At 36.8% G+C, this 12,567-nt stretch overlaps 2 protein-coding genes across 12 annotated transcripts in view; both read right to left on the bottom strand.

Moving 5' to 3' along the window:
* Positions 1-9,252, bottom strand: part of spire1a (spire-type actin nucleation factor 1a) — a 45,021-nt gene extending 35,769 nt beyond the window's left edge. For all 8 annotated transcript variants that reach the window (XM_079880026.1, XM_079880025.1, XM_079880023.1 and 5 more), the window contains exons 1-2: positions 6,971-9,252; positions 3,461-3,495 (exon numbers count right to left, since the gene is read on the bottom strand). In XM_079880026.1, coding sequence (XP_079736152.1) covers positions 3,461-3,495; positions 6,971-7,283 — 348 coding nt within the window. In that variant the 5' untranslated portion in view covers positions 7,284-9,252. The remainder of the gene's footprint in view (positions 1-3,460; positions 3,496-6,970) is intronic.
* On the bottom strand, positions 9,246-11,520 carry LOC307163801 (brain and acute leukemia cytoplasmic protein). Of its 4 annotated transcripts, none has more exons than XM_079880032.1 (3): positions 11,202-11,520; positions 10,858-10,935; positions 9,246-10,622 (listed from the first exon to the last, which is right to left on the bottom strand). In XM_079880032.1, the coding sequence occupies exons 1-3, from the start codon at positions 11,383-11,385 to the stop codon at positions 10,612-10,614; spliced, it is 273 nt and encodes a 90-aa protein (XP_079736158.1). In that variant the 5' UTR covers positions 11,386-11,520; the 3' UTR covers positions 9,246-10,611. The 4 variants fall into 4 exon arrangements, with proteins under 4 accessions (XP_079736158.1, XP_079736157.1, XP_079736156.1 ...); XM_079880031.1 differs by having other exon boundaries at positions 10,220-10,622; positions 10,805-10,929; positions 11,202-11,459; XM_079880030.1 differs by having other exon boundaries at positions 10,220-10,619; positions 10,805-10,935; positions 11,202-11,459.
* Positions 11,521-12,567: the final 1,047 nt, after the last annotated feature.

Here is a 12,567-nt window from a genome sequence, read left to right on the forward strand (position 1 = left end):
AAAATGACAAATATCTTTGAGAGACAGCTGAAAAATGTTGCATAACATCTAAGATGCCTCCATCTGATTGTTTTTTAAAGGCAGAACAGATACGACCTTCACTTGAATGACACAAGGCCAGTGTTGTTGTTAACTAAAACCAAAAAACTTTTAAAACTAGTTAATTCGTTAATTGAAATAAAGCTGAAATAATATAAAATATAAACATCAAAGAAAAACTTAACTTACTACTAAAACTGAAATAAAAATAAATTACAGCTAAATAGCGTTAAAAAAATTACTTATAAAAATGACAAAAGAACATAAACTGACTAAAACTTAAATTAAAATTGAAAATATAGTTTTAATTCAAAATATGAATAAATACTATGATAGTACATAAATAATACTACACCGCAGAGCAAATCTAAATTTTCCGGAAGTTTGTCTGGGTTTTCCCAGGCTACCGTTCAAGCACAAGGCAATGCGAAGAGGTGGCTTTCTGGGAGCGCGCTTCTGATGTTTGTGCACAGGAAACCTCTCACAAAGCACGCATGTATTAAATTGAGTTCTCTTCCGTGTCTTCTTGCGCTTAACTATTAAAATTGTCAAGTTTGACTTTCTTTGCAATTGACATCCGACCGAACTGCAAATTTTGCAATGATGTCTGTAAAAAAGAGAAGCACTCGATAAGCTCACACTCAATCCACTCTGCGTTTCACTCATCAGCTCAGGCACAGCAGCTATTAAATGCATTAAATGCCCACAAAAGACCTGATTTAACATCAGCTTTGCCATCCTTGGTTACAGTTTGTGTTCTTATACAGCTTGTGAAATTTACTTTTTTTGTCCACCAAAGGGTGGCTGGTAGGGGTGGGGGAGAAGACCTATACAGCACAGTGGTGCACGGACAGGGCAGTTAGTTTGAGACACACACAGCCAGACGGGGCTGTGGATGTGGCGTGTCTGTGGCGAGCAGCAGAATACTTTGTTCAGTCCGTGTCGAGGCAGCGCTTAACTTGGCCGTGAGGGCGAGGTCTTAAACATGCATACTGCAACATCACATGATCGCTGAGAGAGAGGTGCAGTCATGCAGAACAGAGCGCACACACACACACCCTCTCATTACTGCCCTAAGACAGGGTAGGCTTTATGAAGAGGAGGGCGCCTTCGCCCAAAGCTCTGATCTCACCGAGTGTACATATGAAACATTATGTACAAACGAAGATCCGGTCATAATTTACTCACCCTCATGTCGTTCCAAACCTGTATGACTTTCTTTTTTCTGTGGAAAACAAAAGGTTTTTAAAGATTCAAAAAGTAAGTACCACTATAAAAGCCTTCTGAAGCCATACAAATTAAACAAAAGTATGGAAGGTTGTTTCCGCCACTAAATAAAAATAAAAAAGGTAAGAGACTTTTTTTCCCTCAGAACTGCAAGATATAAACTTGCAATTATGAGTTATAAAGTCAGAATCGAGAGATATAAACTCGCAATTGCGAGAAAATATCCGAATTGCGAGCTGACTTTTTTTTCTCTCAGAATTTGACTCTCGCAATTGCAAGTTTTTCTCGATTCTGTGGGATATAAATTCGCAATTGCGAGAAAGAAAGTCATAATTGTGAGATATAAACTTGCAATTCTGACTTTTTCCTCGCAATTCTGACTTTATAAATTGGGAGTTTATATTCTGACTTTTTTCTTAGACTTGGACTTTCTTTCTCGTAATTGCAAGTTTAGGCTAAGTTTAATTCATACAATTCTGAGGGGAAAAAAATCTCCCCTGGTGGTAATTGAGTGGGAAAGAGAGTACAGTGCGTTATTAAAAATTTCTCCTTTTGTTTTCCACATATGAAAGAAAGTCACACAATTTTAAGCAACATGAGGATGAATAAATGATGGCTTAATTTTCATTATGCAAGGCTGATCTGAATCGCTTGCATCTTAATACAGCAGATGCGTTTGCTCACTGATCGGTCTCGATCACATCTATGAGATCCAGTGACAAGTGCTTGAATTCAGCAAAGAACATGTACGACTCTGTGATTTAAACTAGTTTAAACCAGGTGAAACAGACATTCTCAACAGGCATGAACAATCCAGTCAGAAGGCTTTTCAATCTACAAATCATCATCATTTACCATGGATTTACAGTAGTAATACTAACTGGCTGTCCCACATTGTACAGCGGCTCCATAGTCCACCCCTGAACTGCACCCTGGTATTATGGCAAAAATGTGGTAATTCATATAGAATTATGCTATTATATTATTAATGTAGACATATATTAAAAAAGTAATGGAATGTAATTACGGTATTTTTGTTATTAAGCTATAGCATTTGTGTTTATACTATGTATTTAGGCTAATGTTTTTCATAACAAATAGCATATAAACTATAGTTACATTTTACCTTACTAGTGATTTGCTATATGGGTGGTTTTACCAATGGTTATCATGATCTAAATGTATGATACTATGGATGATGGTTAATTTTATCGTAATTGTAATAAAAGTTGAGTCTTAACTTAAATAGTCATAATATTTTATCACGATCATTTTTTTGGCTATATCGGCCAGCCCTAGTCACACGGTCTATGAATGTTTTATGTTTACAAAATGTCTTATCTTTGATGTGTATCAACTCTATCAGAAAAAAAGATAGTGTTTGTGTGCAGAGGAGGCAGGGCCCTGCTGTTCTGCTCTTTGAATATCCTCCCATTCACGGTCACGAGTTTACCGTCTACTGCTCTGTTGATAATCTCGTTCAGAGATGGCCGCATGTGTTCTTTTTGTTTGGAAGTCTGTGCGTGTGTGGCTGTGTGGGCGCATGCTTGCATGTTCGCATCCCCTCTGTGGACCCATCTGTTAACTCTGAGGGCATTTTAAAATCGATCACATTTAGCCAACAAATCTTACTTCAAATATTTTAGCATAACACAACACACAGTCCTATTTGCACAGCACTGTCTTCTTTACTAAAAAGGAAGGCCGTACAAACGTCTTGTGCTGTTCCGAGTCGGGCAGCAGGAGATCTCTTGGTGCTGAAAAGCTTGGGAAAACTATTTCCAAATGTATTACAGCAAAGCTTTGGCTACTTCCCAGAGTGGCAGGGAGCTTTAGGGAAACTTTGAGGGAGGCCGAGATCCACATAGTTGTCACGCCAACAAAGAACTAACAGCTAATGAATACCATCAAGACAATGAGGTTCCCACAGAAACAAATAGTCTTGAAAACCACTCGCACCTAAATCTAGCTGGCAAACATCCACACCACGGACAGAGTGACCACCAGAGTCAGCAAAAAACACTGCACCCAGAAACCTTCAGAAACCAAACATACGAAGCCGAGAACTAGCTTTTTCCTCCAGATGGTTTGTAAAGCTGATGCCCTTTACCAAATATAGCAACAGAATGACTCATTTTTCTCAAAAGTAAAAAACCAGTCTGGCTCCTCAACAAAAGTAAATAAGATGACTCACCTCTATTGATGAACTGGGAGGTTCAATGTGTTTATCTGTAATGGGGAAAAGAAAAAAGAAAGAGAAACAAATCAAATATATAATATCTGACTAATCCATTTTTTTAAATCACATAACTCAAAATATTTACATTTCATGTACGTTTCTGATATATCAATGAACTTGACAATAGGATTTAATCTAGAACTAGATTTCTTTCATTTCTGGGTTCTTGCCAATGCATAAAACAGTTAAGTGACTAAGTATACTTAGAAACAATTTGTTTTACATTTGTTGCAAAATATGCATATCTAAACAAATATTTAAGTGGTTTGAGAGCATGGGAAGATTATGTGCCTCTTTGGAAGTGGGCGGGCACTAAAGAGTTATTTTGGCGCAAATTGTTTGTTTTGATTCTCTGATTGGTGGAGATTCTCTGAGGAATCATGGGTAATGTAGTTTTTCACCAGGTATTCTGCTGTTGTAACACAATTATTTAAAAAAAATACGTTGAAATAATGCAGGCTGATGGCTTTAACAAAAGCACATGTAATCTATTAACAACCTCATAGCTTACACTAGGTCTGTTTTTAAAGGTTTATAGGTTATCATTAAAAATCAGCTCCCCTATGAAGAAAATGAACAGGATTTTTACTTCCAGAATTGTACTTGCACATATTGTATTGCCAAAGTGTTCACGGAGGTTGCTAAATTGCTAGATGGTTAATAGGTTGATATGGATTGGTCAAAAGAGCCCAGCCTCAAGTCTCTAATATAATATGACTCAGGTCCTTTTTTGTTGCTCGTTTTTCATACACCAGCCAAAAATGAAAAAAGTAATTAGCACAAGACCATTTTGATTCATTTCCAAAGCACAAAAGATGCAGGACGAGATATTTTAATACTTACAATTACGGAATACTAAAAAAAGATGCTGTTTAATAATGATGCTCAATAAGGCCAGCATCTTTCTAGAGAAGTGGTGTATGGGTTGCAATCATGAATACATTTAATAGAAGTGAAATTGACCATGAAAAGCCCCCTCCCCCATTTCTATATTACAGAGAGGGACCATGGGGTTCACCTCAGACAACATTCACATTAAATATTTAACACAAATCTATAGGAGTCAGACAGAGACGCAATTTGTGCCAGTTGAACCTGAGATACACTACAAAGGGCTTAGAATCATAATGTCTATTTTAGCCCTTCCTTTAGTGGCACTGGAGGTATAATGTTACAGTGTTAAAAGAAAGAGCCTCCTCTGGGATTGGCCGAGACCCAGAGTTCACTGCTGCCACTAATGAATGAACCCAGTGTCATTGCAACGGCCACTTTCAACAACTGAATATCAAATATAACTGAAAATAAATTTCCACAGAAGTCTGAATTTAAACCCTCATAGAGTCTAACATACACCATCCTGACAGGAAGAAGGCATTTTTCAAGAGGTTCTTTTGTATTTAGTGCAATAGGATGCCATTTGCATTGTTGTATGAAACAGACGAGTACTGTAATATTATCTTTCTATAAAGATGAAAGGAGAATCACTGAAAATAATTCATCCTTTACATTGTGACCTGGTTAACATGGAAATCAATTCACAAGGGAGTTTGACTCAGGAGGACAGTAACAAACTAAAATTGGGACAAAAGGGCAAATGTGTAAACCACAGCTGTGACTATAACTATTTATTTAAATAAATATGATCTTCATTTATTTTTCAGGAGATGAGTAGGGCAGTTCATTTAAAAAAAATTTTTTAACACCAAGTAGGCTATATTGCTACATATGGTAATGTTTGTATATTAATATTTTTCAGTAGACAATATTAACAACATCTGTGACAAATCTGCACAATATTCTGATGCATTTGATGCAATCCCAACACCTTGTAAGGACAGAGAGTGAAAGCTTTATCTATCTCAGATTAACCTATATCTTTGAGTTAGGCTTCTCAGGAGCTTCAGATCTACACTTCCATATTTAATTTTTCTAGTTGGGATACATGCTGTTTCCAGGGCTGTAACAACTATGAATCACTATATAGCAAGCAGAGAAAACAGAAAAAGGAGACATAAACATCAATGAAGCATTGTCTGGAGCTTGGAGATAGACTTTTTTTTTTTTTACAAATCACATCTCGGCTCTAAAGCGGTTTTATTCAATTTGAGAGACAGATCTATTCATCCGGGATAGATCATGACTGAAACTAGCAGGTTCACAGTCTGATATCATTGGTCAGTCAGCGTAATTTGAACGTACCCACATTTGCCAGGACAGCAAACTTCCCCAGGAGAGCAGAATTCAGCAGACTGTCATGTTACATAAGAATTGATTTTCCTGCCTGGTAAGGACCATCTGATCTAGTTACTTGCTTGTCATTTGGCACTATACACTTCTATACTTAAGGCAAGAAGACTTATGTTTTTTCTTAACAACCATAAAAAAGGTTGTATATACATGGTGATGGACTATACTGTATGGTGCTTTAGATTATGGTACCAGCCATTTAAAACATCAAAAACACTCAAATAACTGCTGAACCCCATGTCTAAATCCTTGTTAGGGAGATGGAAGGATTGAGACATTCATCCCAATAATTATACTTATGAACGGCAGTCAGATTAACTCCCAAAGGAGAAACAGAGATGGAAGCAGAAGCCAAATCCAAAAGCCTCGGGCAAAAGAACCCAAATGAGATAATGGCTGAGAATTTAATTATACTACTTCTGTCTGAGAAATCCCTCTCTCAAATTTGATAAATTTTTGGTTAATAGAAAACAGTTATTATTCAAAGCACTATACTATTTTTTCCTCAAATATATTGTTATTTAAAATATATTGCAGGTAATCTGATTGTATATTTTTAATTTACAATTGATTCATATTATTAGCCTAGAACATTCAATGTGCTAAATATGAGTGGGAGTATAAAATCAGACGTAGGCCTATAGCTACATTTAACAAATTAAATGTTGTAATTGTGCATCCTGAGCAATACATAAATACGCCTAAATGTTGAATCAATATGGTAAGTATGCATATCACAGGAGCACTAGGCCAAAGATCAGGTCCCTTTTGTTGCCCCATGCCTAAAGGTGCTTATGGATGAATCCATCACATGGTCCCATTGTTTACAATGGCTCGATGGTCAATACGATATAACCGGTTTTATAGAGTAAATGGTTTGTATTGCAATGAATGAGATAATAAATCAAATCAAATCAAAGCATGTAATATTTATTATGCAAATATCGGCCTATATTTAAAGTCTCAAAAAAAAAGGTAAAATAATGGGTGTACAGTTAGAACTGAGGTGTTAGCCTAGGTACATCCCTAAATCTGTCTAAAAAAAAATTAAAATGGCCTCCATTAATCATAATATCGCTTATATTTAGCTGTGTCAAAGCAATGCCATTGTGAATAATAACGCATCTCAGTGCTGTTGCTCTTCATTTGGCTTCACGCTGCGCCATTTACTGCGCATTTACTTTGACTTCTCATGTAACGTTAAACATTATGATTTACCTGGACTGCTCTGTTGATACAATTTAACAGTCCCGTCCTTCCGGATCCTTACATCTCCAGGACCCGCAATCCGTCCAGGTGGACTCACACCTTTCTCTTTCCGTCTCTGTTTTTGAGTTAACCACCTGCAGCACTGATAACACACGGCCCAGGCTTGCTCCTCATTGATCGGTTGACTGTACAGTGTTAAAATCTCCTCCAAACACAATTCATCTTCCCCGTCCGTACAATCCATACTGATGTCTTCAGTTTTCGCTCCATCTCCGGGATCCTGGACAGCCGACGGTGAGATTAACATTCCTTCGTCAGTCATTCTTCTTCTCCAGGCTTCCAGGGAGACGAAATGACTGTGTTGAGATGATAAAGAGACAGAAAAGGTATGTTTACGTTAGGTCTGTCATCTAGAAGGACCGCGCGTGTCCTCCTCTGAAGCCTGTGTCGATACTTGTGAGCTCGAGCTGCTGCTGTTCGACTCTGAGAGGCGCTCATATGACTTTTCCGCATGGTCTCAGAGTCAGTCATGTCCTCAGTCACTTCATTAACATTACAAACTATTAGAGAAGATTCATCTTAAACAGCATTTTTCCACATTATATAATAATATTATAAGAATTAAACGGGCCTATGTAGCCCTTTAGAAAATGGTTTGTTTACAACGTCTGTTGTTAAAGTCCGCATGAAACGGAAGTCGCGATAGTCTTTTCTTCCTTTTGCGACGTAGCTATATCTGAGTGAAACAGCTTCTCGAACAAGAAAAAATTTAGAACTGGACTGATTTTGTCCATCAGGAATTTATTGGATCCTTGTCATTTGCGATTGCTGCGATCTCATGTGAGTGACATGCCTAACTGGTGTCCCGCCTTTGCGCCAATAAACACGTCATCATCAGAGAACTCTGTGCAAGAGCTGGAAAAAGTTTTTTTGATTAAAGTCTTCATAAAATAGAAGTTGTGTTAGTCTTTAAACATATCCAAATGAAATGGCTTCTCGAACAAGAAAAAATGTAGGGAAGGACTTTATTGTGTCCATCGGGAATTTTTGGTTCGATGGATAAATGGTTTACTATTGCTGTGATATCAGTGTTTAGGCTTGTTCGACTTGAACCGGCGCTGCACAGACCGATCGGTGAATGACATAAAAGTACCGCGAGAGCGAATAGAGAAGTAGACGGCTCCTTATGGTTTTGAATCGCTCTCGCGGTAGGCTACTTGATGTCACAAACCGATCGGTCTGTGCAGCGCAGTTTCAAGTCGAACAAGCTCGCCCTCACGCCATTAAACACGTCATCAGAGAAAAGAGAGGAAGTTATTTTGATTCAAGTTTATGAGGGCACATTATTTAAAAAACAAACAAAAACAAAGATGTCCACCCATAAATCGTATATAATCATATAAATCAAACATCTGAAAGTTATTGTTAAAGCTACACTGTGTAGTAGCTAGGATTTTCTCCCATCTAGCAGTGAAATTGTTTATGACTACCAACGGAATATTACTTTCTAGCCCCGTATTATTTCAAATCTGCCGGCAGTCGCGAGTAATCTCCCCCTCGCATTCGTCACGGTGCCACTGAGTGTAAAAACTCTAAAGGCGAAGCTTGAATTTCCAGGTATGTCCCTCTTTGGCTAATGTATTTTTAAGATGGAGGCACAACATGGCTGCCGCCATTCGAGCGACTCGCTCGTATGTATTCTAAATGGCAGATTCTACGCTTACGAGAATACTTGATTAGTTGGTAGAAGTAATTACATATTAATGAGCACATATCATTTTGAAAGAACAAAGTGTTTTTTTGCTAAGAATCAACTTAAAAAATTACACAGTGTAGCTTTAAGAACAAACATCTGAAAGTTATAGTTAAATTAAATCTTAACCTACATTTGGATAAAAATGTTAAATTTAAATAAAACTGATTATGTTAACCCTTCATTCAAATTCTAAAACTGTTGGCTGTGGGCAGTGCCAGCCAAATAACTGAGGAATAAACCAATAGGCCTGTGCTAATTTTAGATAGATTAGAATTTAGATTGCCCAATTAAGCCTGATTCACAAATAATTACTACACGCCTTTCTTTATAAAAAGGTGACAACTCAAAATTGCACTAAACTGGAATCAGTGTGAGACCCAGGGAGTATGAAATCACTGTCATAACTGAAATTCTAAAAAATGGTAACGGCAAAAAAATGTTAGGGGAAAGAAAGTCAAATGTCATGTCTGATTTATAGTTTGATTTGCACTCATGCTAATTGATGGTATTAAATAACTATCTGAAACAGCAGGTTCTCTTGTTTAATTTGACAACATCCATACAAGCTTTTCATCAACATGTCAAAAAACTAGACACATCATCATGTCTAACCTGAACCTGTTTGTTTTGAACAAGGGCAATACAGAATAGCATTACTTCAAATTTCATGCAGCAGAATTCTATACAGTTTTCAGCCTGGAGAGTGAGGGTGTGTTAGATGTTTCTGAGTATATTATGTTTCATGCATTTGTTATTTTTATTGTTTTGAATTTTAAAAAGGTTTCCTATATGTTAACTGTTGAACTTCAATTGTTTAAAGTGAAATGAAGGTGATAATGGATGTTATAATGATTATTTTGAATTTAATATGGTAATTAAATTCACCTGTTCATTCACAAAACCATTACAACTCAGCCCATTAGTGGGGAAGATGTAACAACAGTGCTCTTTGTACTTGACAATAACCCATAGTTTAGGTAGGCTATAAGTTAACACATTTTAAACAACTCCCTGATCTTCCTTATTTTAGATTGTCATCAGTTTGGTGATGCAGCATTAAGATCGGGCAAAACCATGTATAGACAGTGCATCGCATTTTTAAAAAGCTTTTTTATGTATACTATATTACATATTTCATTTTAATGATATAAATGTCCAGGACATAGCAATAGTCTGTTCATATAAGATAAGCTGCTCCATCTAGTGGTTATTTTACAGCACTTATAGCTGGTTGTACACAATGCCTGTAACTAAGGTTGATCGATCTGTTGTTACCATAGACTGTAAAAAAAAAAAAAAAAGGTTGTTACCCTCCAAAGAAAGCACCTTTATTTCTAAAAAATAAACTACTATGATACTGAATCACTAGTAAATATAAAATAAATAAATACTGTATAATTTCCAGTAAATGCATATTTACAAAAACAGAATAACCCAAAAATAATATTAACCAACTGATTTTTTTTTTACTATTATTTAAGCATGACATATTTAGTAGCCTGTTCTTTTAAAAACAGTGTCATTAGCATTAAAATTGCACAGTGCATTGTCAGCAATAATTCCTATATGCAACAATATGAACATAATGCTTTGCTCAGTAACTCATATCAAGGATATCAGGGTGCCAGCTGACAAATATCTATATTTAACATGCTAATGATCAGATGCACCTTGTTAACCCATTTTAGCAACAAAACTCTATTTCTCTCGACAGCTTATGATTTCTTATACAGCCTGTAATCCACATGGCTGAACTCCTCTGGGTTTCAGAGCGTATCCTCCTCATCAGGTGAAGATGATTTTTTTTCCCATCGGCTCCCCGGGGTGAGACGCAGCATCAGATGAAACCCCCTCAGAATGAGAAGTCCCCTCCTTCCATGTTTTTGGGTTTGAGTCACTTATCTGCTGTAAAAAAAACACAAACAAGCTGTCACCAGATCGATTGGAAAACAGACTTAATGTTACTCAAACATTGACACATCTGTCTGTAGGCTACATTGGCAAAACCCTAAAGTTTGAAGAATTATACATCCGAGACCATAATATTTCATTAATAGCTGCTAGCTTTTTGAAGCAGTGACTCAAACCTCATGGCCACAGGATGTTCTTTGATAGTTTGTGCAGGTGCTGGAAGTCAAACCTTGCTTCCCACATTGAGTTCCTGTGTTAACCATCCGTCTGCCTCTGTCTCCACAAGACCTGGCCTCCGTACCTCTACCTGTGCAAATCATATTTCACAAAAAACTTCTGGAAGCTTGGATTTTGCCTGATAACATACTAGGTTATTTAAAGACTAAATCATATTTCAAAAGAGAATAATAAGCCAATCAAACTTTGATTAGATTTCAGAGCATGCTGCACTGTAAAACCTAGTATCTTAAAGCTACAGAGTTTTGCAGTTATGAATATGCTCATGCATGTATAAATATAGCCTATATAGACTATAACTTTTCACCACCAACAACAAAACAGCATATAGGCTACCTGATAGTTTTGCATTGTCTTTAATAAGCTGGCTACATTCTCCACGAACGACGCGGTTCTTATAAGTCACGCCGATGGGGATTTCAGCATCAGTGTTGGTAAGCCACGTCGATTCGGTTTCTCTGGTCCAGCTCTCATGATATCGCGGTTCAATAGCGTCTGCTCGACTCCCACCGCAGCCCATTGAGAATTTGAGATAAGATGGAGCGATGCATGCGCTGATAATTGTGATGATGCAGAAGAGCGCGCGAGTGTGTGCTGTGGTCCCACGCGCAGCTGTGCCCGTGTTGTAGTTGTCTAACTTGAGATCTCCTACGTCATCGATGGCCGGCTACAGTTTATTGTGAGACAGTGTAGTGGCGATTTGTAGGAAACAAACTGACCAAACAGATATAGCTTCAGTAGCCTAGTGGCCAAAAGTAATGTTCAGCCCAGAAAAATTGACATCTTCACCATTTATTCAAATTATTAAAAATGTGTTAAAGGTTTTGTAAGCACTTTGTTTAGCTATAGTTGAGCTTGGAGTAAATTGTTTTAGTTGTGATAACGCAATGAAACACGCCAAATTGTGCGGATATATGTTTTTGGCTAGGCTGTCATAGGCTACAAAGAAAATAAAGAAAATATATTTTGCTTAAAATAAAACCTGTGGCTGTAGTTTATCTTTTTTTTTTTTTTTTTTTTTTTTTTTTTGCCAAATAAGAATACCCTAACCAAGTTTATCGGGTTTGGTTCTTCGCTCATATTTAAAATATTTAAAAAAAAATATATAAAATATTTTCTCAATATTTTTATGGTAGCCTATAAATGAACCTGTAGTGTCATTAAAAACAAATTCACAAATCAATCACCTCCGGACGGAGGTGGACATGACAAGTCCTACATTGACTTGAGTAGGCCTATCTGTACTTTACTTGAGTATTATTTTTTTCTGGAAACTTTTTACTTTTACTTCACTACATTTGAAAGACAAATATCGTACTTTTTACTCCACTACAGAGTAGGCCTAGGCTAGATTGACGTCTGACGTCAACCCGACATTCATTTCCAAACAAAATTCAACCCCTGCAACCAAAATCATCCCCTGACTGACGTTACTACTTTCTACTCAAGGACCTTGACAGAAATGGAGTAAAAAAGTACGATATTTGTCTTTCAAATGTAGTGAAATCTAAATTTTGAGATTGACGTCAATCTGACGTTGGATTCTGACTTCAATCTGATTTTCATTTTCAACGTTGGGTTTGGTCTTCTAAATGTGAATTTTGTCATTGTTTTGGAGCACTCTAGCTTATCGATAACAGTAAGGCTATAACATATTAATTCTAAAATGAATATTCTAGATTCTCTTCTGACCATAAAATAA

This window comes from Squalius cephalus, assembly GCF_949319135.1.
Source record: "Squalius cephalus genome assembly, chromosome: 8".
Classification (NCBI taxonomy): domain Eukaryota; kingdom Metazoa; phylum Chordata; class Actinopteri; order Cypriniformes; family Leuciscidae; genus Squalius; species Squalius cephalus.